The sequence below is a fragment of the Equus caballus genome, chromosome 22 (assembly GCF_041296265.1).
Source record: "Equus caballus isolate H_3958 breed thoroughbred chromosome 22, TB-T2T, whole genome shotgun sequence".
Classification (NCBI taxonomy): Eukaryota; Metazoa; Chordata; class Mammalia; order Perissodactyla; family Equidae; genus Equus; species Equus caballus.
The window spans coordinates 24,422,830-24,450,422 of NC_091705.1; the positions used below are offsets into that span (position 1 = coordinate 24,422,830).

Here is a 27,593-nt window from a genome sequence, read left to right on the forward strand (position 1 = left end):
TAATTGGAATTTTATGGAATGTGGATTATACCTTAATAAAAACCAAACAAAACCCTTTCTAGTTGAGAGTTAGAGGACCAAGATTCCAGTTATTGCCATGTTACCTCACGCAAGCGTACCTGTGGTGTGTGCTTTTTCTCAGACACTTGTGTAACAACACCCAATGCTCAGGGTGTCCTGAGCTTCAGACGAGACGATGGATGTGAAAGAATGCATGCTGGAAACTACAGTGCTGTTCTTTATTCACAATCACCAAGGCAGGAAACAACCCCTTCCACTGGTCACCGGTAAATGGATTAAAAGCATCCTAAAACTGGGATGTATCTGTACTATAGAATAGGAGCCAGGCACAAAGAGGAAAGAAGTACTGACATGCGAATGACACAGATGAATCTGAAAAACATTACGCTAAGCGGAAGAAGCTGGGCACGAAACACTGAATGACTCCATTTACACAGCATTCTGGAAGAGGCAGACCTCTGCTGTGGGAGTCAGGGCCGTGGTTGCCAGGACTGGGGGGAGGGGAGGGAACTGACTGCAGAGACTCACGAGGGGACTTTTCAGGGAGATGGAAATGTTCTACATCTTGACTGTGGGGATGGTTACACAGCTGGATACATTCATAAAACTCACTGAATTTTGCACTTAAAAAGGGTGAATTATACTGTATGTAAATTATGCCCTAATAAACTTGACTCTCCTCAAAAAAAAACTATAGTGCTGTCTAAACATAAGGTATCATCCATCTGATATTATCTGTAGCACTTTTCATAGAAATTCTGAAATACCTTTGTGAGATATGACAAATGTAAAAAAATGTAATCCAGAAAAGAACAAATATTCTTTTTTTTTTAGATTTTATTTTTTTTTCCCTTTTTCTCCCCAAAGCTCCCCAGTACATAGTTGTATATTCTTCGTTGTGGGTCCTTCTAGCTATGGCATGTGGGATGCTGCCTCAGCATGGTTTGATGAGCAGTGCCATGTCCGCGCCTAGGATTCGAACCAATGAAACACTGGGCCACCTGCAGCAGAGCGCACGAACTTAACCACTCGGCCACGGGGCCGGCCCCTGATCAAATATTCTTTAGGAAAATATTTGTTGTTGGATTATTTGCCTTTCAGAAAGGCCATTTCTACACTCTAGCAAATGCTCATGTGTGAGGCAGCTGGTCCCCCTGGGGAGCAGCTGACCACTTGGACTATTTGGGGATTTTCCTTGTCATCACTACCTTCTTCTTGTTTTTTTTTTAACATCATCAGAATAAAAAGAAACAACAGCATCAGAACGGAGCAGCGAACGTCTCCCTGACCCCAACCAGGACAGTCCTTCCTCCTCCAGGGAAAGAATATAGGCATTTCTAGTTATCTTCTCTCGGCCTGGCCATTGCCATCGGAATGAACAGTATGCTCCAAAAGTAAATAAAATACAAAATAAGAATACCTGCAGCTGAAGACTAGGTTAACAGCAGCATTCTAAGCAGAAGAGGAAAAGAGTGAATCGATGCAAAGATGAAGTGCTGAGAGTAACAAGGAACTCGCTCGAACCCCCAGAGCTGCGGCAGCACCCCCACCGACTGGTCGACAGACGCCGACCAATGCTCCTTATTCACAGGCTACATCTGTGACAATTCCAATACAGCCAAGGGGCTGGACTAGTTCCTGGAGTTCATAACGAGATTTGAACCACCGCAAATGGGAGTGTGCATGCGATTTCCTCTTGCAGAGCACAGGGTGGCTGAAAAGACAAACTGTCAGGTACCTGTGTGCACAGCTCAGGGTGCTCCTCCCCCCGGGCCCAGCGGAGCCTTGCCCGTAGGAGGCGCTCCAAGAGTGTTTGTGGAATCAGGGAGCAGGGCGTTCAGCTGCTCTTGGAAGATGGCCTCTGGAAGACCAGTGCCCAGCCTGGCTGCCTTACGCTAAAGACTTCTCTCTGATCTATGTTAAAACTGACCAACCATCAGACCAGCTTGCCCAGACTCCTTCTCCTAAAGCCAGGCAGGCGTGTGAACAGTCCTGCCGTGGAGCCTACAGGCAGCCTCATTTCACCTCCACCAACAGCAGCACCTGTTCCCCGGCAGGGGTGGGGAGGAGGGGAGCTGACTTGTGCCAAGTGTTGGGGTTACTCAGGTGAAAGGCAAGGCTCTTATCCAGAAGCCCACAGGCTAGTGGGGAAGCGAATCCTGGAAACAAGTAATTATGATAATTTGATAATGAGCTCCCCATTAGTTGAGCAGGCACTGTGCTACGTGATAAACCCAAGAATCCTGTGAGGTGAGAGCTATACCCATTCTAAAAACGGGGAGACTAAGGTTCTGAGAGGTTAGGAGCTTGCCTGCAGTCACACAGTTGGTAAGCAGAGGAGCCAGGACTGGAACCCGGGGTCTGACTGCAGAGCCCACACTCCTGGCCCCTGCAGCAGAGGAATGAAGGGGACCCAAGGGGCGTTTACTATGGCCTGGGGCTGTCGGTGGAGGCCCTCAGAAGTGCCCTGGATGCTGCAGCCTGAAGTGTGGGGAAGCACTGTGGGCCCAGAGGCAGAAGAAATAGATGCGCTCGTGGCTTGGCAGCCGTCAGACGCTCTAGTATAGGATGCCTGCCGGGGCAGTGGAGATGGAGCGGTGGAAGATGTGGCAGGGCCAGACTGTGGGGCTTGGTGTGCTAAGGAGTCTGGACTTTACCCTGGGTACCGTGCAGAGCCATGAGCACTTGGGTCTGTCGGCTGACAGACCTGCCCACAGAATGCTCACCCATGAGACAGGACGGACTGCAGAAGCTATGAGGTTGGAGACTGCGGTGGGGCCATCAGGAAGCCCTTCTTGTGAGCCAGCTGGGGCCGGAGGGAGGGCCCAAACTGGGCAGGGCAAGGAGCTCCGTGGTCAGAATCTGTCCAGCGGCTAGCTGGGTGCAGCTCCTATGCAGCACCCTGGCTGGGACCGTCACTGGAGGGTCTGCTGTCTGAATGCCCTTCAGGTCTCTCAGGACCCCATTTCTGAACCAAGCAGGACTCCATGCCTCACAGGGCAGCACTGAACACTGGCCAGTGGCCAAGGTTTCCATCTCCAGGCCTCAGTTTCCCCATCTTTAACATAAGTGGGTGGAATTAGATTGTATTTTAGGTGCCTTCCTGTCCTGATGTTTTGTGAATTCTTTTTACAGTAGATTCTCATGGTCTCAAGCACATGAAGCCCTCAGAAACCTCGTGGACACATTTGGACACTCTGTCCAATGGCACTGATATGCTCTTCTTTGGGAAGTGTGGACAGTAATCTTGCATAAATTGGAACAATCTCTGTAGAAGCCAGTTTGGTACCGTGATGGTTAATTCTGTGTATTAACTTGGCTGGGCCACTGTATCCAGATATTTAGTCAAATATCATTCTGGATGTTTCTGTGGAAGTGTTTTTGGGACAAGATAAACATTAAAATTGGTGGACTTTTGAACCGGAGTAAAGCAGATTCCTCTCCATAATGTGAGTGGGTCACATCCAATCAGTTGAAGGTCTTAATAGAACAAAGACGGGTTCCCCTGCCACAACTATGTGAGCCAAGCCTTTAAGATCAATCTCTCTCTTTCTCTCTCTACATACACACACATACGTCCTGTTGGTTCCGCTCTCTGGAGAACCCTGACTAATACCGACACTATTTATCAAAATTGCAAATGCTGGTTATCACCCATCCACATATCAGAATGTGCTGCCACCGCAAAAAAAGGGATGGAGGCTCTTTATGCACTGATATGGGAAGATCTCCAGTATGTAAGAATAGCGTGTATGGTGTATAATCACCTGTGTAAACAACTAAAAAGAGTAAAAATTAAAATTCCCTTTGCTTACGTGTGGGGGAAAAAGCCCTCTAGAAGGAGACCAAGAAACTAATAGCTGGGGTTACCTGCTGGGCAAGGGCAGTAGGGGAAGTGAGTAAATGGGAGACAGGGTAGAGGGACGTTTTTGCTTTATTCCTTTTTACGTTCTTTGATTAGTGCACATATTCTTTGAGCCAGCAATTCCACATCCACATATCTACCTTATCAATATACCTCCACGCATGCAGTGACCACATACGAAACATTCAGCTGCAGCACTGTTTATAAGAGAAAAAGAACGGAAACACCCTAAACACCTATCAGCAGGAAACCAGTTACATGAATCACCCCTTCGAAGAAACATGGTGTATCTGTTACGAAGAATGAGGTTGCTCTCCCTGGTCTGATATGGAATGATTCCCAAGTTAAATGAAAAAAGCAAGGTGCGGGACACTGTGTATACAAGGGGCAGGATGCTGTGTGTACAAGGGACAGGACGCTGTGTGTACAAGGTGTGGGATGCTGTGTGTACACGGTATGGGATGCTGTGTGTATAAGGTACAGGGTGCTGTGTGTACAAGGTATGGGATGCTGTGTGTATAAGGTACAGGGTGCTGTGTGCACATGGTGTGGGACGCTGTGTGTACAAGGGGTGGGACGCTGTATGTACAAGGTGTGGGATGCTGTGTGTACAAGAGGTGGGATGCTGTGTGTACAAGGTATGGGATGCTGTGTGTACAAGGGGTGGGACGCTGTGTGTACAAGGTGTGGAACGCTGTGTGTACAAGGGGTGGGACGCTGGGTGTACAAGGGGTGGGACGCTGGGTGTACAAGGGGTGGGATGCTGGGTGTACAAGGGGTGGGATGCTGTGTGTACAAGGTGTGGGACGCTGTGTGTACAAGGGGTGGGACGCTGTGTGTACAAGGGGTGGGATGCTGGGTGTACAAGGGGTGGGATGCTGTGTGTAAAAGGTATGGGATGCTGTGTGTACAAGGTGCGGGATGCTGTGTGAATAAGGTATAGGACACTACTGTCTATGCGGGAAGAAAAGTCAAACTCTGTGACTATGTGCAAATGCATGAACTCTTCCTAGAAGCAGAGAGGATAAACTAGTAACAGTGGTTGCCTCTGGGGAGGGGCAGCAGGGAACGGAGGGGAAGAGGAATTCTGTACACTGCAGCTTCTGAATCATGGCATGTATCATCTATTCAAAACTTTTAAAAAATTCTGAGGAAGGGGGGGAGGGGAGAAGTCACGTGCGAGGGTGGGGGCTGAAGTCATCTGAACACACAGCAGTCGTATGCTCTGCTGTTCACGATGTTTTGAACCCAAATTCCCCTGAACTGCTCTTACAAATTCCATCTTGGGACCACAGCTAATTTCGCTAGAGACCCCCGACCAGGAAGACAATTTCTGAAGATCAGAGCACGAGCTCTCTGCAAGGCAGATGACTTCAATCCACGCACAGAGACAACTGGATTCTGGCCTTTTCCCCAGAACCTGTTTTATTCATCATCTAACCAACAGAGAGGGTCAGCTAGACAAGCTAAAATAGCCTCAAAAGGCCCACCTCATTACAACACAACAGGGCAAACCAGAAACGAGGACAGAGGTCAGCCTCCGTTCTTGTCAGAGGAGACCGAGCACGTATTTATACACAGGTGCCCCACTAACAACCGCTGAGCAACGCAGCACCACAAACACATGGTAGAGACGTGGCTGGGGGCTCCCCACAGGCGTCACTCACAGCCTCTTCCTCAGCCATAAACAAGCCCATGGTTTTTTGTGGGAAGGGTGATCAGCGCGTATCTTGAGTGATGGAACCATTTATTTACTCTGGAACTTTGATGGGGGTAAGGAGGGACTCAATTTATTTCCTCCCCTGAATCTGAGATGCAAAAGCCGTCTGAACATCAAAAGGGTCCTGGGAGAGAGGCGGTGGAGGTTCCCTCACAGAGAGTTCACAGGTAATTGTGTAGGGCCCTTTGAGCACTTAATCCTGTTGTTTTTCAGAAACCTTTGCACCTGGGCTCCGAGGAGGAAGCAGGGACAGATCAGGCCCTGCAAGCCCGGGAGTGGGTGCCTCTCAGGGTGGTCACTGCGGAAGAGAAGGGGGCACAGCGGAGATGCAGGGGGACAGAAATCAGCCGAAACACTCCATGCTGGCTCTGACTCGCTCCATCTCGTGCAGGAAGCTGTAGAACTGAGGCAAGGTTAATTCTGGGGAGAGAGAATTCAGCTTCAGGTAAATGTTCCAACTCCACAGAATCATCCAAGAAAATTACTTTCCACCCAGAGAGTTTTTTCTTTCTCTTCCTCTTTTTTTGGCTTCGCACATCTAGGCAGCTCTCGATGGGTAACTGACCATTATAAAGAAGTGAGAGCCTTGAACATAGAATGGTTCTCAGCTCCACAAGAAAGTAGGGAGGGTTTGAAACGGCCTAACTGCACAGCACAAAGAGCTGCAGGGGTCATTCAGGACATCCAACGGGGTCCTACAGCAAGAGCTTCCTGCTCTTCAATCCGAGCCACTACTTCCCCCTTTTCCCTTCTTCAAAAAGGCCCTTCTTTTATGAGAGGAAAGGAAGTGGTCATAACACAGCCTGGTTATGACTTCTTTTCTGGAAGAAATGACCCTGTGATGGGCTTCGCGAGCCAGTGACTGAAGAAGACGTGGGGAAAGTAAAAGGCTCAAATGAGAATTCGGACTCACCGATATATATATTTTCAGTTTGATTTCCTTTCTTAACCACCAACTTTAACTGATTAAAAAAAAAAGAAAAAAATTAAAATGATGACAACTGGGCAAAGTAATTCTGAAACCCTGAAGTTTCACTCAAATATGAAAGCATCCCTGCTTCTAACTTGAGAGTTACACAAGAGCAGTCTGGATCGTCCACCACTAAAACTTCCAACAATTCCCTAGATTACAGCAAGAACCAAACTGTTAAGAACAATATCCGGGTCCTATGAACCTGAAAGCAAACACGTCAGTGACCACGTCTTTGCATCTTTGGCCAATCATATTGCTCTGAGATATACAAGGCACTTCAGTGGAACTATCCACTTAATTGGATATTTAAAGAAACTCAATGTAGACTTAATTTTTAACCAAGTCAAAAATCTACCCATTTTCAAGGATCACGAGAAGACTTACTTGTAAAAAAATACTTCCCACTTTTTCCAGTTCACTGCTCCCAGATGTCACTGTGACACAAAAGAGAAAAACAATAAGTGACTGGTTGAGGACCACTCTGAAGACCCCAGTCTTGCAGGCTGTGCAGCAGAAGCCGTGGGTGGGGAGAGTATGAGGACAGCAAAATGCGCTTTTCAGGAAGTCAACTTATGGAGGGCCGTGGATAGAAACAGCAGCTGAACGTGGACAGCAAGACGGAGAAGCAGCTGCTGGCCCCAACCGGCTTTGAGGACCAGGGACACCTTTCCCCATGGAAGCTGTCTCAAACCCTCTGCAACCGCAACTGACATCACGCAGGTGACCGGGGACTGCCTCTAACCAGTTACCTCCAAATTTCCACTCCATGTCTATCAGCTGGTTAATCATCAGAGTCTGACCTATGGCCCATCGAGCAAGGGTGGGGGCAGTCTGCTTCCACTGGAACAAGAGCAAAAAGCCTAAGTCATAACAATGGAAAAACTCTCCCCTCTTCATCTGCCCCAAGACAGCACAGTTTAGTATTTACACAGACAGCGGGAAGAACGCAGAACCAAGGGGTGGGCCTATATGCACAGATCTGGAGGATGGGAGGAGTAAAGAGGGGCAGGGGACAATATAAAGGTTTTCTTTCATTCCAAGATTTAATGAAGCATGGAACAAAAAAATGCATGACATTTATATTCAGTCAAATCAGAGGAAAAAAAATTAGAGATGCACTACACAGTGCTGTCTAAAAGCTGGATGTAGGGGCCGGCCCCATGGCTGAGTGGTTAGGTTTGCATGCTCTGCTTCAGTGGCCCAGGGTTTCACCAGTTCAAATCCTGGGCGCCGACATGGCACCCCTCATCAAGCCATGCTGAGGCGGCGTCCCACATGCCACAACTAGAAGGACCCACAACTAAAAATACACAACTATCTACCGGGGGGCTTTGGGGAGAAAAAGGAAAAATAAAATCTTTAAAAAAGAGAAAAATAGAGGAAGATGGGCACAGATGTCAGCTCAGGGCCAGTCTTCCTCAGCAAAAAAGAGGAGGATTGTTGGCAGATGTTAGCTCAGGGCTAATCTTCCTCAAAAAGAATAAAAAAATAACTGGATGTATGTCATTTGCATGGAATCAAATGAAAAACATTAAGCTGGAGAAATGGCACATAATGATTGATGGTTTTTCCTTAGTCAACATTTCCCACTTGCTTCTTTTCATGAAATAAAAGCAAGCAATCTTAATTAACCTTGATTAAGAGGAATTATGATACCTTTTCAGAAAAGTAAGTGGCTTTCTCCTCATTAAGACCTATAAAAGAACAGAGGAGACGTTGGCATAGTAAAGAGCTGCAAGTCCTGTCACTGAGCAGCCTTGGGTGATGACCTACCCAGAGTCACGAGATCGGCCCGGACCTGCTCAGCTGAGAGACTCTTCTTCAAGGCACCTAGGAAACAGGGGAACTCAGTTAAAAGGGGCAAATCAACTAAGCAGTTGGCAGTAAGTAGTTAACAGGCGAAACCTCTGTGACATAGACAACAAAAGGAAGACGCAAAGATGGCTAGCTCCAAGAGGATCTCAGTCCAGCTGGAAGAAACAGCACATCTGAGACAAGCGGAGAACAAGACAGAAAAAACCAACACGAGGGTTTACCCCTCCAGAGAGTGTGGAAGAAGTCAGAGACAAAAGAAAAGACTTCATGGACTTGGGGATGGGGGCACCTGATCTGAGCCAAGAACGAGGCCACAGATTCCTGGAGCAAAGTGCGGGGAGCTCAGTGTCAGGCTGGCACAGGGCACTGGCCTAGAACTGCCCTGTGCAATACATAACCACCAAGCACGTGCGGTTATGTAAATTTTAGTTAATTAAAATTAAATAAAGGTTAAAATTCTGTTTCTCAGTTGCACCAGCTATTTCAAGTGCTCAACAGCCACATGGGCCCAGCAGCCATGGTACTGGACAGGGCAGATTATAGACCATTTCCATCTACACAGGAAGTTCTATTGGACAGTGCCACCCTAGAAAATCAGCTTTCAGGAAGTATACCAACATGGACTAAACAGTCTGGCCTCTACAATTCACGAGTCACCTCCAGAGGAGCCCTCAACCTTTCCCTCGGAAGCCCTGGGCACACTCCCCTGGGGGGGCTGCTTTGTTCTGCTTGCAAGCTCCAGTTCCTGAAAACAAAGTGCTGCCAGCAATCTGGGCTTCTCAACGGTTAACCTGCAGGCTACAGCCTAGAGTCACAGTCTGTCAACTGCTTTAAAATTTTCCACATCTTTGTCTTCCAGAAGATGACTAATTAAAGAATAAGAAGGCATCTACCACCATCCAGGGAGGGCCCCAGAGTGATACCCTAAACCCAGTCCCCACCCCCTTCACTCCAGAAAAACAATCCTACAGGCGGTTGTCCCCTGCAAAATAAGCCACGTAAACAAAGGGAGGAAATCTTTTATCTCCAAAATCAGACTGAGCAAGGAAGCCACAGGGAAATAAAAAAGGCAAGACCCCAGGAAGCCCTGGCCATAAAGGCCCTCCGAGAAGGCGACTACTTCCAGGCCAGTCCAGTTGACTCATAACTGCCACGTGCACAGCTCCTTGGGTTATACCCACTTCAGATCCAATATTCCGTGGGATGATCCCAAAGTACTCTGAAGTGGGGATTATTACTGCAACCTTTAATTTACCAGGAAACTACAGATCAGAAAGATAAAGCTTTTGGGGACGATCATGCACATAGTCAACAACTGCACTGCCAAGAATTCACCCGACAGATACGCCCCCGAAAGTGCACTGAGAAACAGTGGGAAGCTCTAGCAATGTGGGTAGTGGGGATAAAAAATCAGGAAGAGCAGGCTGGGTGCCAAGGTGATTTTGTTAAAACCTAAGTCAGACCACGTCTCTCCTCTGCTCAAAACCCTCTAACAGCTCCCGTTCACCCACAGCAGAGTCCAAAGCTCTTACAATGCCCTGTGCGATCTGGCCTCCTCTAGACCCCTAAGCTTCTCCCTTGCTTACTCAGCTTTTCCTATAATACGCAGGCAGGTTCCTATGTCCAGGGATTTGCCCTTGCAGTTCCCTCTGCTGGGAACACTCTTCCTCAAATCTGCACATGGCCCATTTCCTCACTTCATCTGGGCCTCTTCTTGAATCTCACCTCCTCCAAAAGGATGCTGACCACTCTACTGCAAGTGGCACTGCTCTTCACTTGTACCCTTACACTGCTGAACTTCTCTGCTCTGCGTTTATCACTACCCAACTTCATGTTATATATTTATTGTCAATTCTTCCACTAGGATGTCAGTTCCATGAGAACAAGGACCTGGTCTGTTTTGCCCACTGCTATGTCCCAAGCTCCTAGAAAAGTGCCTGGCACTGTTTATTGGTTGGCACTCAATAAAAACATGCTGAATGAAAGAATCCATATGATGGAATACTATGCAGCCTTTAAAAAGAATGAAGTAGCTCTCGTGCTAATTTGGGAAATATAATTAAAAGGAGAAACAGTCTGTACAGTGTGATTCCTTTCGTGTAAATAAAGAAGGGCATATTATACATCCTTATTTATAGCTTTAATTATATCTTTATCTAAGTAGATAGATGTAAGGCCACTTTTTTTTTTCAACATATTCACAAAAAACTTAAGAGTAGGGACGAGCCCTGTGGCCGAGTGGTTAAGTTCACCTGCTCTGCTTTGGTGGCCCAGGGCTTCGCCGGTTCAAATCCTGGGTGTGGACATGGCACTGCTCATCCCAAGCCATGATGAGGTGGCGTCCCACATGCCACAACTAGAAGGACCCACAACTAAAAATATGCAATTATATACCGGGGGGCTTTGGGGAGAAAAAAGTAAAATAAAATCTTTAAAAAAAAAAAAAAAACCAATTTAAGAGTAGATGTCCTTAGGGAAAGGCACTGGGGAAGACTTTTTTTCTTTCTTTCTCTCATTTTAAAATTTTCTAGGGGCCAGCCCCACGGCCGAGTGGTTAAGCTTGCGTGCTCCGCTTCGGCGGCCCAGGGTTTCACTGGTTTGGATCCTGGGCACGGACATGGCACCACTCGTCAGGCCATGCTGAGGTGGCATCCCACATCCCACAACTAGAAGGACCCACAACCAAAAAAATATACAACTATATACTTGGGGGGATTTGGGGAGAAAAAGCAGAAAAAAAAAAAAGATTGGCAACAGTTGTTAGCTCAGGTGCCAATCTTTAAAAAAATAAATAAATAGGGGCCGGCCCAGTGGCATAGTGGTTAAGCACGCACATTTCGCTTTGGCGGCCCAAGGTTCACAGATTCCGATCCCAGGTGCAGCTATGGCACCACTTGGCAAGCCATGCTGTGGCAGGTGTCTCACATATAAAGTAGAAGAAGATGTGCACGGATGTTAGCTCAGGGCCAGTCTTCCTCAGCAAAAAGAGGAGGATTGGCAGCAGATGTTAGCTCAGGGCCAATCTTCCTCAAAAAAAAATGAAATAAAAAAATAAAAAAATAAAAAAATAAAATTTTCTAGCATGTAGGTTTTTTTAATGTGAGGGTGGTAAAATTGTGAGCCATTTGTTTCCTTTTTTATACTTTTCTATAATTAAAAAATGCTACCAAAAGAAACAACAGATGGTTAAATGAATTGCTCAGGACCACAACAGCTGGCAAGAGGCAGACACAAGTAGCTTACAGGCCAGAGAGTCCTAAACCAAGCTCTGTCTACTCCAGGTCATTTGAGATGCCGTCCGGGTGCAATGGTACCAGGCAAGCTGTGACAGTGACTGACGATGAAGGCTACCAAGCTGCAGGGGTAAAAGGGCAGGCTCTGCGTCCTGCGGTACCTCAGGCAAGCAGGAGCCATACTTTAAAAAGATGTCTTTGCATCATGCTAAGCCTCAAGCCCTTAATTTCTTTTTCAGCCTTTCCCTTTGTTGATTCCTTTGTCCTGAGCACAAGACAGGCCTGCAGCCTTGACCTGCAGACAGAAAACTGCGGGAACTCCAGGGCTGGAGTCATCAGAAAGCATCACTGGGGGAAATCTGAGAACGTCCTTCTTTAAACACAGATAATCATCTGGGACGGTTTAGAAAGTCCTCGAGCAGCAACTTTCACTGGAACAGTTGCCTGAGGCAAACCCTCCTTGCCATCAAACAGTACGGGGGACAAGATGGAGGCGTATGTGAGGGTGAGGGTTTCAGTTCTCCAGGAACAGGTGGAAAATTAGCAAACGCTGTCCTTCTAGCCAACAGTCTATGTGAGCTCATTCAGTGTAAAAAGGGAAGACAAGGAGGACGACTACGGCTTAGCGAAATCTCCTGGAGGAGGAAGGAGACGGGGCAGGATGGCGAGCCATGCTCATTCAGTGATCACTGACCCTGAGGGCTGACCAGGTGAATCCACCCCTTTGAGGCTCATGGGGAAACAGAGGTCAGAGCCACTGTATGTGGATTTTCTGGGTGCTTGCTATGTGCCAGAACTGTGCTAGACGCTGGGAAACATCAATGAAGCAAACAGACAACAATCTTGGCCCTTGGGAGGCTCACGTGCTATTGGGGAGAGAAAGACTGTAAGGACAAGGTAAGGAATGAGTAAGCCACAGGGAGCATCACTGAAAAGGCCGCAGAGAAGAGAGCAGGGTGAGGCTGGGAGTCCCGGGAACTCAGTTCACTGGCTGATTAGATACCGTCCGTGACTACTGTTCAATGCTGACTATTCCTTTTTTTTTGCCCAGCCAGAAAGAACTCCTTTGGGAGTGGGGAAGGGAGTTATCACCTTCTCTTAAAAAACCGTCAGTTACTGGGGCTGGCCCCGTGGCCGAGTGGTTAAGTTCGCGCACTCCGCTGCAGGCGGCCCAGTGTTTCGTTAGTTCGAATCCTGGGCGCGGACATGGCACTGCTTGTCAGACCACGCTGAGGCAGCGTCCCACATGCCACAACTAGAAGAACCCACAACGAAGAACACACAACTGTGTACCAGGGGGGCTTTGGGGAGAAAAAGGAAAAAATAAAATCTTTAAAAACAAACAAACAAAAACAAAAACAAAAACAAAAACCGTCAGTTACTGAGCACCCACAAGTGCCAGACATCCTGCTAAGTGTTAAAATAAAAACAGGCTTAACCAGTGGGCTTACTGCTTGGAGACGCTCATGATGATAATAACGATTGTAATATGAACAGTGGTGCGGCTACCACTTACTGAGGTACTTCACATTGATCATCTTTCTCCACTCGTAGAACAATGGACGAGCTACTATTATAAGCTCCCTTTTCTGAAGAAACTGATTCTCTGAGAGGTCAAGTAACTTGGCTCAAGGTCTCGGAGCTGTTAAGTAACCTTAGGGACAAGTAAGCACACAAGGGTCATCTAGGAACCAAAGGCAGTGTCGGGGCCCTATCTAGATCTGATGAGAATACCAACTAGAAACAAACAAGATGCAGGAGACAATGGGCGGATCTGAAGGTTGACTGCATATTTTAATTTTAGATATGATAATGCATTGTGGTTTGATAAGGGGAAAATTTCTTTATCTTGTAGAGATACATAGCTAGGTATCTAGGAACGAAATGATAGGCTATCTGAGATTTGGTTTAAAATAATCCAGTGTGCAGAGCAGTGAGGAGAAGTGGGCAGGGTACAGACAAACAATTTGGTCATGGGCAGATAACCATTGAAGTCAGATTTTTTTTTTTTAATTGAGGAAGATCATCCCTGAGCTAACATCTGCTGCCAATCCTCCTCTTTTTGCTGAGGAAGACTGGCCATGAGCTAACATCCGTGCACATCTTCCTCTCCTTTGTATGTGGGACGCCTACCACAGCATGGTTTTTGCCAAGAGGTGCCATGTGCACACCCGGGATCCAAACTGGCAAACCCCGGGCCGCTGAAGTGAGATGTGCGCACTTAACTGTTACACCACCGGGTTGGCCCCATGAAGTCAGATGTTCTTAAGAATTATGAAAAAAAAAAAGAGAGAGAATTACATATTAAATAGTAAAAGAAAAATATGAAAAAAAAAATAACCCACTAGGGGCCAGCCTGGTGGCACAGCAGTTAAGTTCACACATTCCGCTTTGGTGGCCTGGGGTTTGCTAGTTCAGATCCCAGGTGTGGACCTACACACCACTTGTCAAGCCATACTGTGGCAGGCGTCCCACATATAAAGTCGATGAAGATGGGCACAGGTGTTAGCTCAGGGCCAGTCTTCCTCAGCAAAAAAGCAAGTGGAGGATTGGCAGTAAATGTTAGTTCAAGGCTAATCTTCCTTAAAAAAACACAAAAAACAAAACCTCGCTGGGCTTTGAATCAATCAAGGGAGGTTCCAGCCCCAGCTTTTCCACTGTAAGATCTTAAGCAAGTCACTTCCCCTCTCGAGGGCTTTATTTCTTTCTAAGACAAAGATTACACTAGATCAGCACTTCACAAAGCTTTTACTCGACCCTCCCCCTGCCAAAAACAAAGGTTCCACGGTTAACTGTTTCACAAATACTGGTTGAGCAGGTTTCTTTACCGCAGGACTTTTCAGAGCCTGAGATATGTTCATGTGTATGTGAATCTCCAAGGTTCCAAGGCTAGGGGTGAGGGGACAGTATTTTCTGCCCCTGTCTGACCCCTGAAGCCTTCTAATGATGAAAACACCAACTTGCGGAAGATTGATCTGGAGGGTCCTTGAGGCCCCCTCAGCTCTAACAAGCTGTACTTCTGCAATGAGGTCTCACTGCTCAGGCAGGACTAGGGTGAGGGAAGAGGAAGAGGATGAGGACCTGGAGGCCCTCACAGTTTAGATCAGATTGGGAAAGGCTTTGAAAGCCACATTAAGGACTGCAGACTTCATTATGCAAAGTAAACAGTTGAGAGGAGCAGTATGACGTATGATCCATGATCCACGTCACGCCCCAGAAGTGTACTCCAGGGCAAGCTGGAGTCTGGGCTGGGAGAATGGAGGTAGAGATGCTGCTGCTGTAACAAGGCATGAAAGGCCAAGACCTTGCTCTGGGACTGGAGAAGAAAAGACACACAGGCCAAGGGATGAGGAAGAGGCCAAGAGACTTACAAGCTACAGTCTCAGATGCTTAGGAGATGCTCTAAAAGAAATGGGGAAGGGGCCAGACTGGCGGTGCAGTGGTTAAGTTCACACGTTCCACTTCAGTGGCCTGGGGTTCGCCAGTTCAGATCCCAGGTGCAGACCTTACACACTGCTTGGCAAGCCATGCTGTGGCAGGCATCCCACATATAAAGATGGGCAGTGGATGTTAGCTCAGGGCCAGTCTTCCTCAGCAAAAAGAGGAGGATTGACGGCAGATGTTAGCTCAGGGCTAATCTTTCTCAAAAAAAACCCAAAAACACAAAAAACTAATTTTGAGTGTTTGAAAATAGACGCTTAGCCTCCCCTGGGAGGGTCACAGGATCTCCCAAACCCAGTTCAACTCACCCAGCATGCACTAAGCACCTGCCTTACGTCATTACTTATAACCACAGCTTTGGAAAGAAGTACAAGGCCCGCGATGACTTCAAGGAACCAGCTAGGTGACAGAGGCACGAGACAGACACATATAAAACAGCATGAACAACAGAAAACTGTAAATGGTTATGGGCCAAAATGAGAGCTGCAGATCAGACCATCTCTTGGGAGCTGAGAGGAAGGGGAGGCCACCTCGCACTGAAGCAGTTTGGGAAGGCTTTCTGAAAGAGGCGGCCCAGGGCTGGAGCTCGAGGGCTGGGCAGGACTGAGGGTAGTCTGACAGGATGGATGGGGTGGGGGCAGAGATGAGAAAGACAAGAAAGAACCGAGGCAGGGACACCAGACAGAGGTCTCCTGAAAAGCAGTGTCTCCACCCACAGGCAAACCCATTCCCACAGGTGTAGGCTCGACGAGGAGACTAAAGACTGGTTCTACAGTCTAGGCACCTTCCTGCAGAACGTTCTCATAGGTGACCACACGGATGTCCTAAGGACACGCACTGCGGCATCGCTCCCAAGAGTGAAAAGTCGAACAACCACAGTGTCCAGCACTGGCAAGTGGATTAACTGAGAGAAGGTACCTTCAGCCCATGGGACACTACAGCCGTCAGAAGAATGAAGTGAATGTGGAGAGATCGCCGTGACGTACTAGGGATGAAAAAATGCAATTCTATGGTTTACGACTATTTATGGAAAACAAAACAAAACTAAATGAACGTATAAGCGTATGTCTGTCAGTGTATGTAAAAATCTAAAAGGATATATACCAAAATTACACTGTGCTCGTGTCTGCAGAAAAGAGCAGGATGAGAGAAAAGGCAAACTCTCACTTTTGAATCTCCAGAGCCCTGTGCTGGCTAAGTCTGCCATGAACACTTATCCTGCGTTAAGAAGACGGCAAGCCCCCATCCAGCCTTGTGGGTCACATGCCTTGGACAAAGGATGCAAAAATCACCAAAACAGAGAACCATCACATTTCACAGTTAGAAACCTCGGAGATGTTCTCGTTCAAGCCTCCAGAACCTCAGAAGCACGTGACAGGGAGAAGGGGGAGATCGGCACTGAGACAGGGGAAGGCGCCGGAGAGGAACCAACAAAGTGAGCGCCCTCTTTTAGTGCACTGTTGGGCTGAGATCTTGGGAAGATCAGCTCATTACCAATTTTTAACACGTGCAAACTAGGGGTGCTGCTCCCCCTCCTCTCAGCCTGGTCAACACTGATTCTTTCTTTAAGACTGGGCTTTAACGTTGCCTCTCTCTTCAAATAAAATTAACTTTTAATTAAGTCACCAAATTAATTCTAGCAACTTTTTAGACAATTCATAGCCAAAAATTAAACGATTAAAGCAACCTATCCTAATGCCCAGATACAGCCACAGTGAACTTTTTTTTTAAATAGGACTGTGGAAGACAGTTTTGTAAACTACTATTTTTATTAAACACTACCTTGTGAAAGATTTTCCATGTCATTACATTTTCCTGGAGAGCAGCTTTTATAATTACTGCATAATTTGAAAAATAAGAGCAACCTTTTCTTGAGGCACTTTGCTAAGCATTTCATTTACATTATATCAATCAATCTTCAAAACGAGCCTCCTCGACCAAAAAAAAAAAAAAAGCGCAGATGAGAGTGAAAAACTGCTGAGGAAGGGTTGTTGCTAGGGGTTGGGGAGAGATCAGGTACCTGGCCAAAGTCACCTATTTGGCAAGTGACACACTCGGATTCACACCCAGGTCCCCTAACTTAGAACCGGGAATTTTTCACGTTCCCTTGTAAAAACGGACCACAGCTCCTCGCCCTAATCTCCAGCTGCTGGGCAATTTGATTGTTGCTTATTTTTCTCTCTCGTAGACAGTGCTAGGATGGCTACAGTTAAACCTCTGTGATCACCGCCCTCCCAGCTAGATGCCTTTCCTGACCACTCCAGGCAAACTCTGCTTCTCAAGCCCCCTGCCGCAAAAGACCTATCTTTACTTTCAATCCATCGTGGACAGATATTTTTGTCAAATACAATGAAAATTAACTCCTAGAAACAGGAAATGAAAAAACACAAAGAAAATATAAGCCCCAAATAGTTAAAACGGTAAATTTTATGTTATGTATATTTTACACATACATTTATGTTAAAAAAAAAAATACAAGCCCCATTTAAAAAAATTAGTAGAGGCTGGCCCAGTGGTTAAGTGTGCATGTTCCGCTTCAGCAGCCTGGGGTTCGCCTGTTCGGATCCCGGGTGTGGACATGGCACCGCTTGTCAAGCCATGCTGTGGCAGGCGTCCCACATATAAAGTAGAGGAAGATGGGCACGGATGTTAGCTCAGGGCCAGTCTTCCTCAGCAAAAAGAGGAAGATTGGCAGCAGATGTTAGCTCAGGGCTAATCTTCCTCAAAAAAAATAAATAAGTAAAATAAATAAAAAATGAATTAAAAAAATTAGTAGATTCAAAAGACTTTGTCAAATAAAAGTTTCTGTACTTATCGTGTAGAGGACCAGACAAGTTTGGGGACCATGGCCGGGATGCAGACGCTCTTCCAGCTGTACCTCAATTATTCTCTGCCTGACGATCTGTTTACCCAGCCTCCCGTCCCAGAGTGTGTGGCCCGCCCATGTCTGCTTCACTCCTGAATGCTCTGGCTCAGTGCCCAGCGCACACTTGCTGACTCTGGACTGAAGGAATGTTCAAGGACCGTCTCTGGCCTCAGCTGCTGAGAGAGGCTACTCACCATTAGGGACCAGAAGGAGGCTTTTCACGATGCTTCTGAGGGGGCTGAGACTGATCTGATTGGTGGTGGCAAATTCCGAGAGCTGCGCCAGAAACCTCTCCACCTGCCAAAAGGGAACAGCACAAACCAGGCCTTCACTTTCTGAGCATCTCAGAAGGGTGGACCCACGCTCGGGAGCTCTTCTTATCCAAGATACTTTACCTCTTTCGGCTCAGTTAGGAAGTGGAAAAGCACTTCTGTCAGGGCTGAGAACTGCTGTAAAGAGAGTAACACAGAACATCAGTAAAATTCTACTCCTGGGGCAGGGCTCCCCCATCCCATCCAACCACAGACGCTTGTGAGAGAAGAACACGCAGGCGCTGATACCTGTTGATCCTCTTAAAGTTACAAATAATCACAATACCCACCACCAGTGTCAATCTATCTGTATCACTATATTGTCTGAAAAACCCACGTTTTACTGGGATACTTGGGAGATCTATATTGAGAGATTGTGAGTGTGTGTGCACACGTGCACAAATACATCTCAAGGGTCCAAATCCATACACACACACATACACACACACACACACACACACAAACACACAAAGCCAAAAAGGGAAAAATCACTGGAACACTAATAGCTGTTACTTCCGTTTTTTTCTTTTTGTTTATACTTCCACATATTTATTATTCAAAATACACTAATCCAAATATATAATTCACCCCCCCCAAATGGTAAAATACTATAAAAACTTCTTCTCTACCTTGCTTTTTAAACTAGTTACTTCTGTGTGGCGAATTTCTGGGTGATTTTTATTTTCTTCTGTTTTGTCCATCCATATTTTCTGTGGTTTCCCATCGCCCCCCACAATAAGCATCTCACTATGCATATGACAAAACAGTAAGCTTAACACTTTATTACACACTGTCTTAGAACAGTCTCTTATTTTTCTGTGCATGTTAATCTTCTCCTTAGGTACTGTATTGTTAAGGACTGAATATTTGTGTCCCCCAAAATTCATATATTGAAGCTCTAACTCCCACTACTACTGTATTTGGAGACACGGCCTATGAGGAAGTGATGAAGGTTAAATGAGGTCATAAGGGTGGGGCCCTTATCTGATAGGGCTGGTGCCCTGTAAGAAGAGGAAGACAGCCCAGAGCTCTCCCTCTGTGAGGCACATGTCACGATGACACAGAGAGAAGGCAGGCCAGGAAGAGAGCTCTCAACAGGAAGTGAATCTGCTCGCCTCGTGATCTTGCACTTACTAGCCTCCAGAACTGTGCGAAATAAATTTCTGTTGTTCAAGCCACCCTGTCTTTGGTATTTTGTCATGGCAGCCCAAGCAGACTGAGACACGTGTCACTACTGTCCCATGTTCCCTTTAATGGACACAGTGTGTGCGGCAGAGGGGAAAACCAAGACAGAGGAGTTTAAAAGACCCAGATGTGAAGCAGTGTTTTGATACTGACCATCCATGTGACCTCGGGCAACGCAGCCTCTCTGCGTCTCAGTCCTCACAGGGGAAACAAAGGCAATAACATATGACTTCCAGAACAGTACGCAGGTGGCACGAGCAAAGCCTCCTGCACAGAGCCAGGCCAGAGGCTAAACAAATGGTAGCAATTATCAGAGCCATAAGTGAAGTCACTACACCATTTGATCCACCTTCCTGAAGCAATAGAACACACACACACACAAATAAATTACAGGCAGATACTTCAGCTCAAAGTCCCCAAAGTTATACAAGCAATACGATTGTCAGAGTGAGGGAGACGGGAAAGGGGTGACTAGGCACGCGTGTGGTGATGGATCGTAACTAGTCCTCGGGCGGTGAACATGATGCAATCTACACAGAAATCGAAATATATAACAATGCACACCTAAAATTTATATAATGTTATAAACCAACGTTACGACAATAAAAAGTAAATAAATAAATAATGAAAGGAAAAAGAAGTAATGTGATTGTCAAATGTACCCACCTCTCTCACCACGACACACTCAAATCCACACACACACCCGGCACAGCTCTGTGTTATTTTATTCTAAAATGTATTCTATTTTAGAATATAAAACTAGTATTTGAAAATATAGAAGTAATATATGTGCAAAGTTTTGAAAAGACTCAACTGACATAAAATACAAAATAAAACGTCTCTCTCCCTGCCTGCCCGCCTCAGTCTCACTACCCAAAGGTCGTTACTCAGCACGTCTGTGGCCTTCCCATCATTTTATTTAATTTCTTTTAAATACAAAAGGGGTCAAACTGAACCCAGTCCTTGTACCCTGCCTTTTTTCACTCAATTACATCTTAGAGATCAATCATGTCAGCAATTATAAACCTATCCAGTTCTTTTAACCACTGCATGGTGTTCGATTGTATAGACTTAGCATAATTTAGCTCCCTAGAGAGGAACATTAGACTGTGTGTGTGTTTTGTTGCTGTTATTATAAACAATGTTGCAATGAATATCCTCCCACACATGACACGTATGTCTATAATATAAATTCTTCAAATGTATCCTAGGTCAAAGGATATATGCATTTTGAATTCTGAGAAAATGTTGCCAAATTGCCTTGCAAAGAAGTTGCACAGATTTACACTCCCACTAGCCAATAGCATAGAAGTGTCTGCTCTCTCAAAGCTTAAATCATTCATACTCGTGGGAAACTTTTTTTTTTATACATGATTTTTTTGTTTTGTTTTTGAGGAAGATCAGCCCTGAGCGACCATCTGCCGCCAATCCCTCCTCTTTTTGCTGAGGAAGGCTGGCCCTGAACTAACATCCGTGCCCATCTTCCTCTACTTTTTATATGTGGGATGCCTGCCACAGCATGGCTTGATGAGCAGTGCCATGTCCGCACCCGGGATCCAAACCGGCGGACCCAGGGCCGCCAAAGCAGAACGTGTGAACTTAACCACTGTGCCACTGGGCCAGCCCCTCCTGGGAAACATTTTAACCAATGCTGATCCAGGGGTTGTCTTTCTGCAATATTTATGACATTGGGTATTAGTCTTGCATAACTGCTGATTCGATGCAGTGAAAACAAGAACAGTCAGGACTGGCTTGGGAATATGTCCTCAAAAGTGTTTTAGTTTTCTCTTTTTTCTTTGAAATTTTTTGCTGCAAATCTGTAGAACTGTCAGATCTTTGGCCAACTGTATTTCCCATGCTACCCAGGGCCTTTTCAAAAAGAGGGTGGTGGAGCAGCTCTCCAGCTGCCTTTCCATTTCCAGGCCTCAGTCAGGCTCAGCCTCCTTGTGAGGTCTCCCATCTCTCCTTTCAAGAGGGGCCTCAAGCTAATCTGGATAGGCTGTTACTACCCCCATCCTTATCTCCACTTTCCCAAACCCTCCTTATCCTTCAGAGCCCTGCCAAGATACCATGACACTCCCAACAAGAAAGGGACCTATCCAAATTCTTAACTTCTAAGCCTCCCTCTTGGAACCTTGCCTGGGGGCACTCAGAATTTTCAGTCTTGATAAGGAACACAAACGCATCTTAGCAGAGAAGGTTCCTTGTATGGTCACAGCACCTTAATTAATGTAAGTGCCCCGTAAGCATTTGTTGAATAAATATCCCCTAAACACCTTCCCCATTCTTTGCCCTTGTACCTGCCTAGCTGTCTCTCCCTGGAATGCTCACCTGCCCATGACTATCCACGAAATCAAAATCTTAACTATTCTCGTCAGTAAACATATGAAAAGATGCTCAAGACTATTCCAGATAAGAAATGCAAATCAGTAAAACGAGGAGATATCATTTTCATTTATCAGATCTTCAAAAATAAAAGTTTAATGACACCAGTGATGGTGAAAGTACAAGAAAACAGACCTGCCCACACGCTGTTGAGAGGATAAACTGGGGCGACCTCTCTGGATGGCAATTTGGCAATCAGAATCTAATTTTTAACCGATCATACCTCTTGATCTAGTAATTCCATTGCAAGTATACCCTTCAGATAGGTTCCAAAAAGTAAACCCAGACAGATTTACACAAAGCAGTTTGTTGACAGCCCTGTTTGTCATAAAAACGAAAAACCTGAAAGCAACTTAAGTGTCTATTAATAGGCTGCTGATTAAATAAATTATGGTAGATCCATTTCAAGGAATATCACACAATCTCTTTTGTGTAAAAAAATTTTTAGGGGCCGGCCCCATGGCCGAGTGGTTAAGTTCATGTGCTCCACTGTGGCAGCCCAGGGTTTTACCGGTACAACTCCTGGGCAGAGATATGGCATCGCTCGTCAAGCCATGCGGAGGTGGCAACCCACATGCCATAACCAGAAGGATTCACAACTAAGAATATATAACTATGTACAGGGGGGCTTTGGGGAGAAGAAGGAAAAAAATAAAATCTTTTAAAAAAAATTATTTTTAAAGGATATCCATATATATGACAGCAGATGTAGACTTTTATTTCTATAAAAATACAAAGGAAACTATTAAAATGATGATTTCTGGGGACAAGAGAAACAGGTATTTTGTATCTTTAAATACTGTTTGAATTTTCTAATCATGTGTGTTGCTTTCATTTACAGCTAGGTGAGAGGACTGTAGTCCATTCATTTTCTTCTTTATATTTTTCTGAATTTCCTCTCTCATAACCATTCTAAAAATGATTATTTTGGGGGCCAGTCCCGTGGCCAAATGGTTAAGTTTGCACGCCATGCTCTGGCAGCCCAGGGTTTTACTGGTTTGGATCCTGGGCGCGGACATGGCACCACTCATCAGGCCACGCTGAGATGGCGTCCCACACGCCACAACTAGAAGGATCCATAACTAAAATACACAACTATCGGGGCCAGGCCCATGGCTGAGTGGTTAAGTTCGCATGCTTTGCCTCGGCGGCCCAGGGTTTCACTGGTTCGAATCCTGGGTGCGGACCTATCACCATCCATCAAGCCATGCTGAGGTGGCATCCCACACGCCACAACTAGAAGGACCCACAACTAAAATATACATCTATGCACTGGGGGGCTTTGGGAAGAAGAAGGAAAAATAAAATCTTTAAAATATACAACTATGTACTGGGGGGATTTGGGGAGAAAAAGCAGGGAAAAAAAAGACTGGCAACAGTTGTTAGCTCAGGTGCCAATCTTCAAAAAATAAAATAAATAAAAATGATTATTTTTAACCCTACCTATTCTCACTTACCTAGGACTGACCACCGGCATCAGAGAACACACGCAGATACACTGAATACTGCATCGCGTCTCCATTTTCTGACCTACCCCATCAGATCCAAATTTCCCCAGCACAAGAGGCTGCATCCACCGTTAAGTGCGCACGTTCTGCTTTGGTGGCCTGGGGTTCACCAGTTCAGATCCCAGGTGTGGACATGGCACCGCTGGGCAAAGCCATGCTGTGGTAGGCATCCCACATATAAAGAAGAGGAAGATGGGCATGGATGTTAGCTCAGGGCCAGTCTTCCTCAGCAAAAAGAGTATTGGCAGCAGTTAGCTCAGGGCTAATCTTCATCAAAAAAAAAAAAAAAGGCTGCGTCCATCAAGCCTTTATAAACCTCACTGGGTTTAGTGGCTATTTGGTGAATAGCAGGCATTCAGATAAATAGCCACTGAATGAGTGATAAATGGTGATGCCAATATTAACACAAGGACTCTTTTTCTCCTTGAGGCCTGGGCCTCAGACTTCCAAATAAATTCAGCTAACAGAGTGGGTCCTTGGAGAAGTTTGATTACCCAACAAAGCGGGGGGAAATGGCCCAAAGGACTCTGGTAAGTTGCTCATCAGGAAAAACCTTTCCATATTAAACATAAAGGTAAAGGTTTAGAGTGTGTTTCCAGGTTAGAAAAGGAGCCAGGCTCTGATCTTTAAGGAAGCGGTTTACATTTTCCATGAATACCAAGTTGGAGGTAAGCTTACGGATCTTAACGACCCAGTAGCTTAAAAAAAGTTCTTTAGCAGCAGAATCTTTTTATTCTCCAAATGGAAGTCTTCCAGAAAATCCTGACACATAAACAAGTAAAAGCTAAGCCACCTGGCTGGGGAGAGCATCCACAAAGCTCTGTTCTATCTAGTGTGTTTAACACCCCGGGATCTGAAGTCAGGCATCCGGTCCCGAATTCCCGGCCCCATCACTTCCAGGCTGCCTGACCTTAAACAGGTCAATTCATTTCCCTGAACCACTTTTTGTATCTGTAAAATGGGAATAAGAATAGCACCTACCTTTTAGGGTCTTTACACATAAAGCACTTAAAACAGTGCCTGCCACGTGGGACATGCTCAATAAATGACAGCTATTTTTATTTAACCACTGTGATTCAGTTTCTTCATCTGTAAAATGGGAATAATAATGGTACCCACCTTCTAGAGGGGTTGCAAGGACTCAGTGACTTAATATACATAAAAGCACTTAGAACTGTGCTGTCCAGTACAGTGGCCACTAGCCACATGTGGCTACTGAGCTCATGAAAAGGGCTAGTCTAATTTGAGATGTGCAGTATATGTAAAATACACACCAGAATCAGAAAACTTAGTACCAAAAGGTAAAATATCTCATTGATATTTTTTACACGGATTATATGTTGAAACAATACTTTGATACGGTGGATTAAAGAAAACATATTAAAATTAATATCCAATTTCTTTTTAATTTTTATTTATTTTTTTTCGAGTGTGGTTTTTTTTTTAAGATTTTTTTTCCTTTTTCTCCCCAAAGCCCCCCAGTACATAGTTGTATATTCTTCGTTGTGGGTCCTTCTAGTTGTGGTATGTGGGACGCTGCCTCAGCGTGGCTTGATGAGCTGTGCCATGTCCGCGCCCAGGATTCGAACCAACGAAACACTGGGCCGCCTGTAGCGGAGCGCGCGAACTTAACCACTCGGCCACAGGGCCAGCCCCTCTTTTTTTAATTTTTAAATGTGATCACTAGAAAATGTAAAATTAGACACGTGGCTTACAATTCACTTCTGTTGGACACCAGTAGCCTTAGAACATGACTGGTATTACAATTAGTGTTACTTTATGAGAAACAATAAGTGGTGGGGGATGCTAAGATAAAGGAGAGGGGCCCCCCACCTCCTCAGAAGTTACAACTCAGTAGGGGAAACAGATGCACCTTTGCCGTGGTGGTGAGAAGTGTCATTTGAACCTATTTATTTTGGCTGCCTTGGTGGTAAGAAAGGGGCGTCCCAACCAGCACAGGGCCAGGAAGCCTCGGAGTTTAACTGGCTGGCACCTGCAGCGCGAAAAGGGAGAAAAAGGCTTTGCCAGCTCCACTACCATCAAGGACCACACTCCACTGTGTAGAGTGTACATAGTTTTTTTTCCTTGGGGACTATCCGTATTTCCCTCGATTGGGGGTGGGGGCGGGGGCGAGGAGAGGATGTCATCACCAGCCTCACCCTAGACCCTGCCCGCAGGCCCACAGAGCCCCACTCTGGCCTGGCCATTACCTACACCCACAGCGGCCCTCCAGATTACCCGCCCCCACTCCACGCTCCCCTCGGGATGCTAAGACCCTCCTCAGTGCCCCCAAGGCCCTCGGTCTCCCTACAGAGCGTCTGGGTCCCTCGCCTGGCCCACCAAGGCCCACGGCTCCCCAAGCTCCCTGAGCCTCCCAGCGCCCCGAACTCCCTTCGGCCTCATCAAGACTCCCCTCAGTCCCTCTTCCAGGACCTCGCGGACTCTCCTCGTTCCCAGGACTCCCGGAAGTCCCCAACCCCACCTCTGGGTGCCCACAGCCCTCGGGGACCCCTCAGCTTGCCCTCGGGCCTCCCGAGATCCCTCGGCCCCCAAAAGGCGCCTGAGACCCCAAGACCCCTAAGCCTGCGCCCGAGGCCCCCTAAGGCCACAAGGCCCCCGGGCGGCCCCCGGCCTAACCCGCGCCCGCGTCGGGCCCACCTGCACGCCCAGCTGGTTCAGCTGCTGCATGTCGCCGCCCACGGCCTCCGGCACCGGGTCCTGCGTGCAGTGCAGGCGGCCCATGGCGCCCGCCCGCCGGCCCGAGCGCCCGCCGCCGCCCAGCTTCCTCCCGCGCCGCCCGCCTCGCCGCGCTTCCGCAGCCGCACTTTCGCCACGGCCGCCCGCCGCCGCAGCGCTCCTCCCTCCGGCGGCCCGGGCGGCGTGGGGGCGCCCTCGCGGACGCGCGCGGACCCCCGGGTGGGGGCGAGGGCCACCTCAGGGACGCGAGCGGACCGCTGCGCCGTGAGGAGGGCCCTGAGGCACAGAGCGGGCAAACGGGAGACTCCCTGCCGGATCTCCCGCTGGGTGATCCCTGGGCACGGAGCTTGGCCTCTCGGAGCCGCAGTTTCACTATTCGTAAAATGATCCCAGGGGTGGCGCCTTAAGTGAGCTAACCCTCCTGAAATGTTTAGAACGTAGGCTGGCACCCAGGAGGTCTTCAGTCAATGGCTAGCTGCTATCATCAACATCGGTACCACGCATTCAGTAGATATTTATTGCACGCCTGCTAGATGCCAGGCGCTGGGGATGGAGCAGTGAACGACACGACGCAGACCGGTCTCTGGGGGAGAGCTTAGGTCAGAGCAGAGCAGTAACGTCTCAAACCTGGGCTTGCCTCAGCATCAGCTGGCGGGCCCGCTGTAACGCCACTTGCTGGGCCCCACCCCCAGCGTCTCTGACTAGAATGGCCTGGGGTGGAGCCTGAGAATTCGCAGTTCCAAGGACATCCCAGGGACCACACTTTGAGAACCTCTGCGATGGAGGAAACTGACTCGAAGGAGCGCAAGGACTGTGATTATGCCGGGGAGGGCAGTGGTCAGGTTGGGGAGGGGACATTATTGGGACAGTGACAATCACTGCAGCCCCTGAAACACTTTAACCCCCATGCTGTCTTCCCAAGGACCCCTGGCAGCCCCAGGTGAGTATTATCCTGATCCCCATTGGACGGATGAGAAAACGGAGGCATGCTCCCTGGAACCCAGGACCTGACCGCCAAGCCCAACAGCTTCTTCACCTACCCCGGAGCCCAGTCTTGGGGGGGGGGGGGGGAGGGGAGGATTGGCTGGCTTTCCCCACCAGGCTTTCTTGTCTATCCTTCCCTAAACATCCCTTCTAGAAAGAGATGAACAAAATGTTTCCTATCCAGAGGCCAAGAGCCTCCACTTTACTCATTGCTTCATTCATAAATTCATTCAACAAATACTGAGTACCTACTGTGGGGTAGATGCCCTGACAGGTGCTGAGACAACACAGTGACAAAACCAGACGCAGAGCCCAGCCTGGGAGAAGTCAGCCTGGGAGTTTAGTGGCAGAAGTGGACTCATGCCTGTGAAATTCACATGTGCGTGAAATTAACTGATGCCAAGAAGTACAAAGTACTCTGAGAATGTATAAGGGGCACTTGCCCAAGTCCAAGATACCTGGAAAAGAGTGAACCTTTGGGTTCACCCTACTAGACAGGGGCTGAACTCAGACCCCCTGACTCACTGTCCAAGAATTTTTATTTAGAAATATTGTTAACCTTTTAAAAAAGATCCCTGTCATGGGCATT

General features: G+C 47.1%; 1 protein-coding gene across 1 annotated transcript; it reads right to left on the reverse strand.

Moving 5' to 3' along the window:
• Positions 1 to 5,275: 5,275 nt before the first annotated feature.
• COMMD7 (COMM domain containing 7) lies at positions 5,276 to 26,356 on the reverse strand. The gene is made up of 9 exons (XM_023626322.2): positions 25,982 to 26,356; positions 18,330 to 18,383; positions 18,129 to 18,231; positions 8,353 to 8,409; positions 8,236 to 8,273; positions 7,329 to 7,419; positions 6,964 to 7,013; positions 6,520 to 6,568; positions 5,276 to 6,026 (listed from the first exon to the last, which is right to left on the reverse strand). Exons 1-9 carry the CDS (start codon positions 26,063 to 26,065, stop codon positions 5,950 to 5,952), a joined length of 603 nt encoding a protein of 200 aa, XP_023482090.1. The 5' UTR covers positions 26,066 to 26,356; the 3' UTR covers positions 5,276 to 5,949.
• Positions 26,357 to 27,593: the final 1,237 nt, after the last annotated feature.

What these genes read in the sequence shown, in the direction of transcription:
- COMMD7 (XM_023626322.2), bottom strand. Translation starts at nt 26,065, where the DNA reads ATGGGCCGCCTGCACTGCACGCAGGACCCGGTGCCGGAGGCCGTGGGC. An exon ending in TGAACCAGCTGGGCGTGCAG is followed by an intron (nt 18,384 to 25,981) that starts GTGGGCCCGACG and finishes CTCTCTTTACAG; the next exon opens with CAGTTCTCAGCCCTGACAGA. An exon ending in TGGGAAGTATTTTTTTACAA is followed by an intron (nt 6,569 to 6,963) that starts GTAAGTCTTCTC and finishes TTTTTTAATCAG; the next exon opens with TTAAAGTTGGTGGTTAAGAA.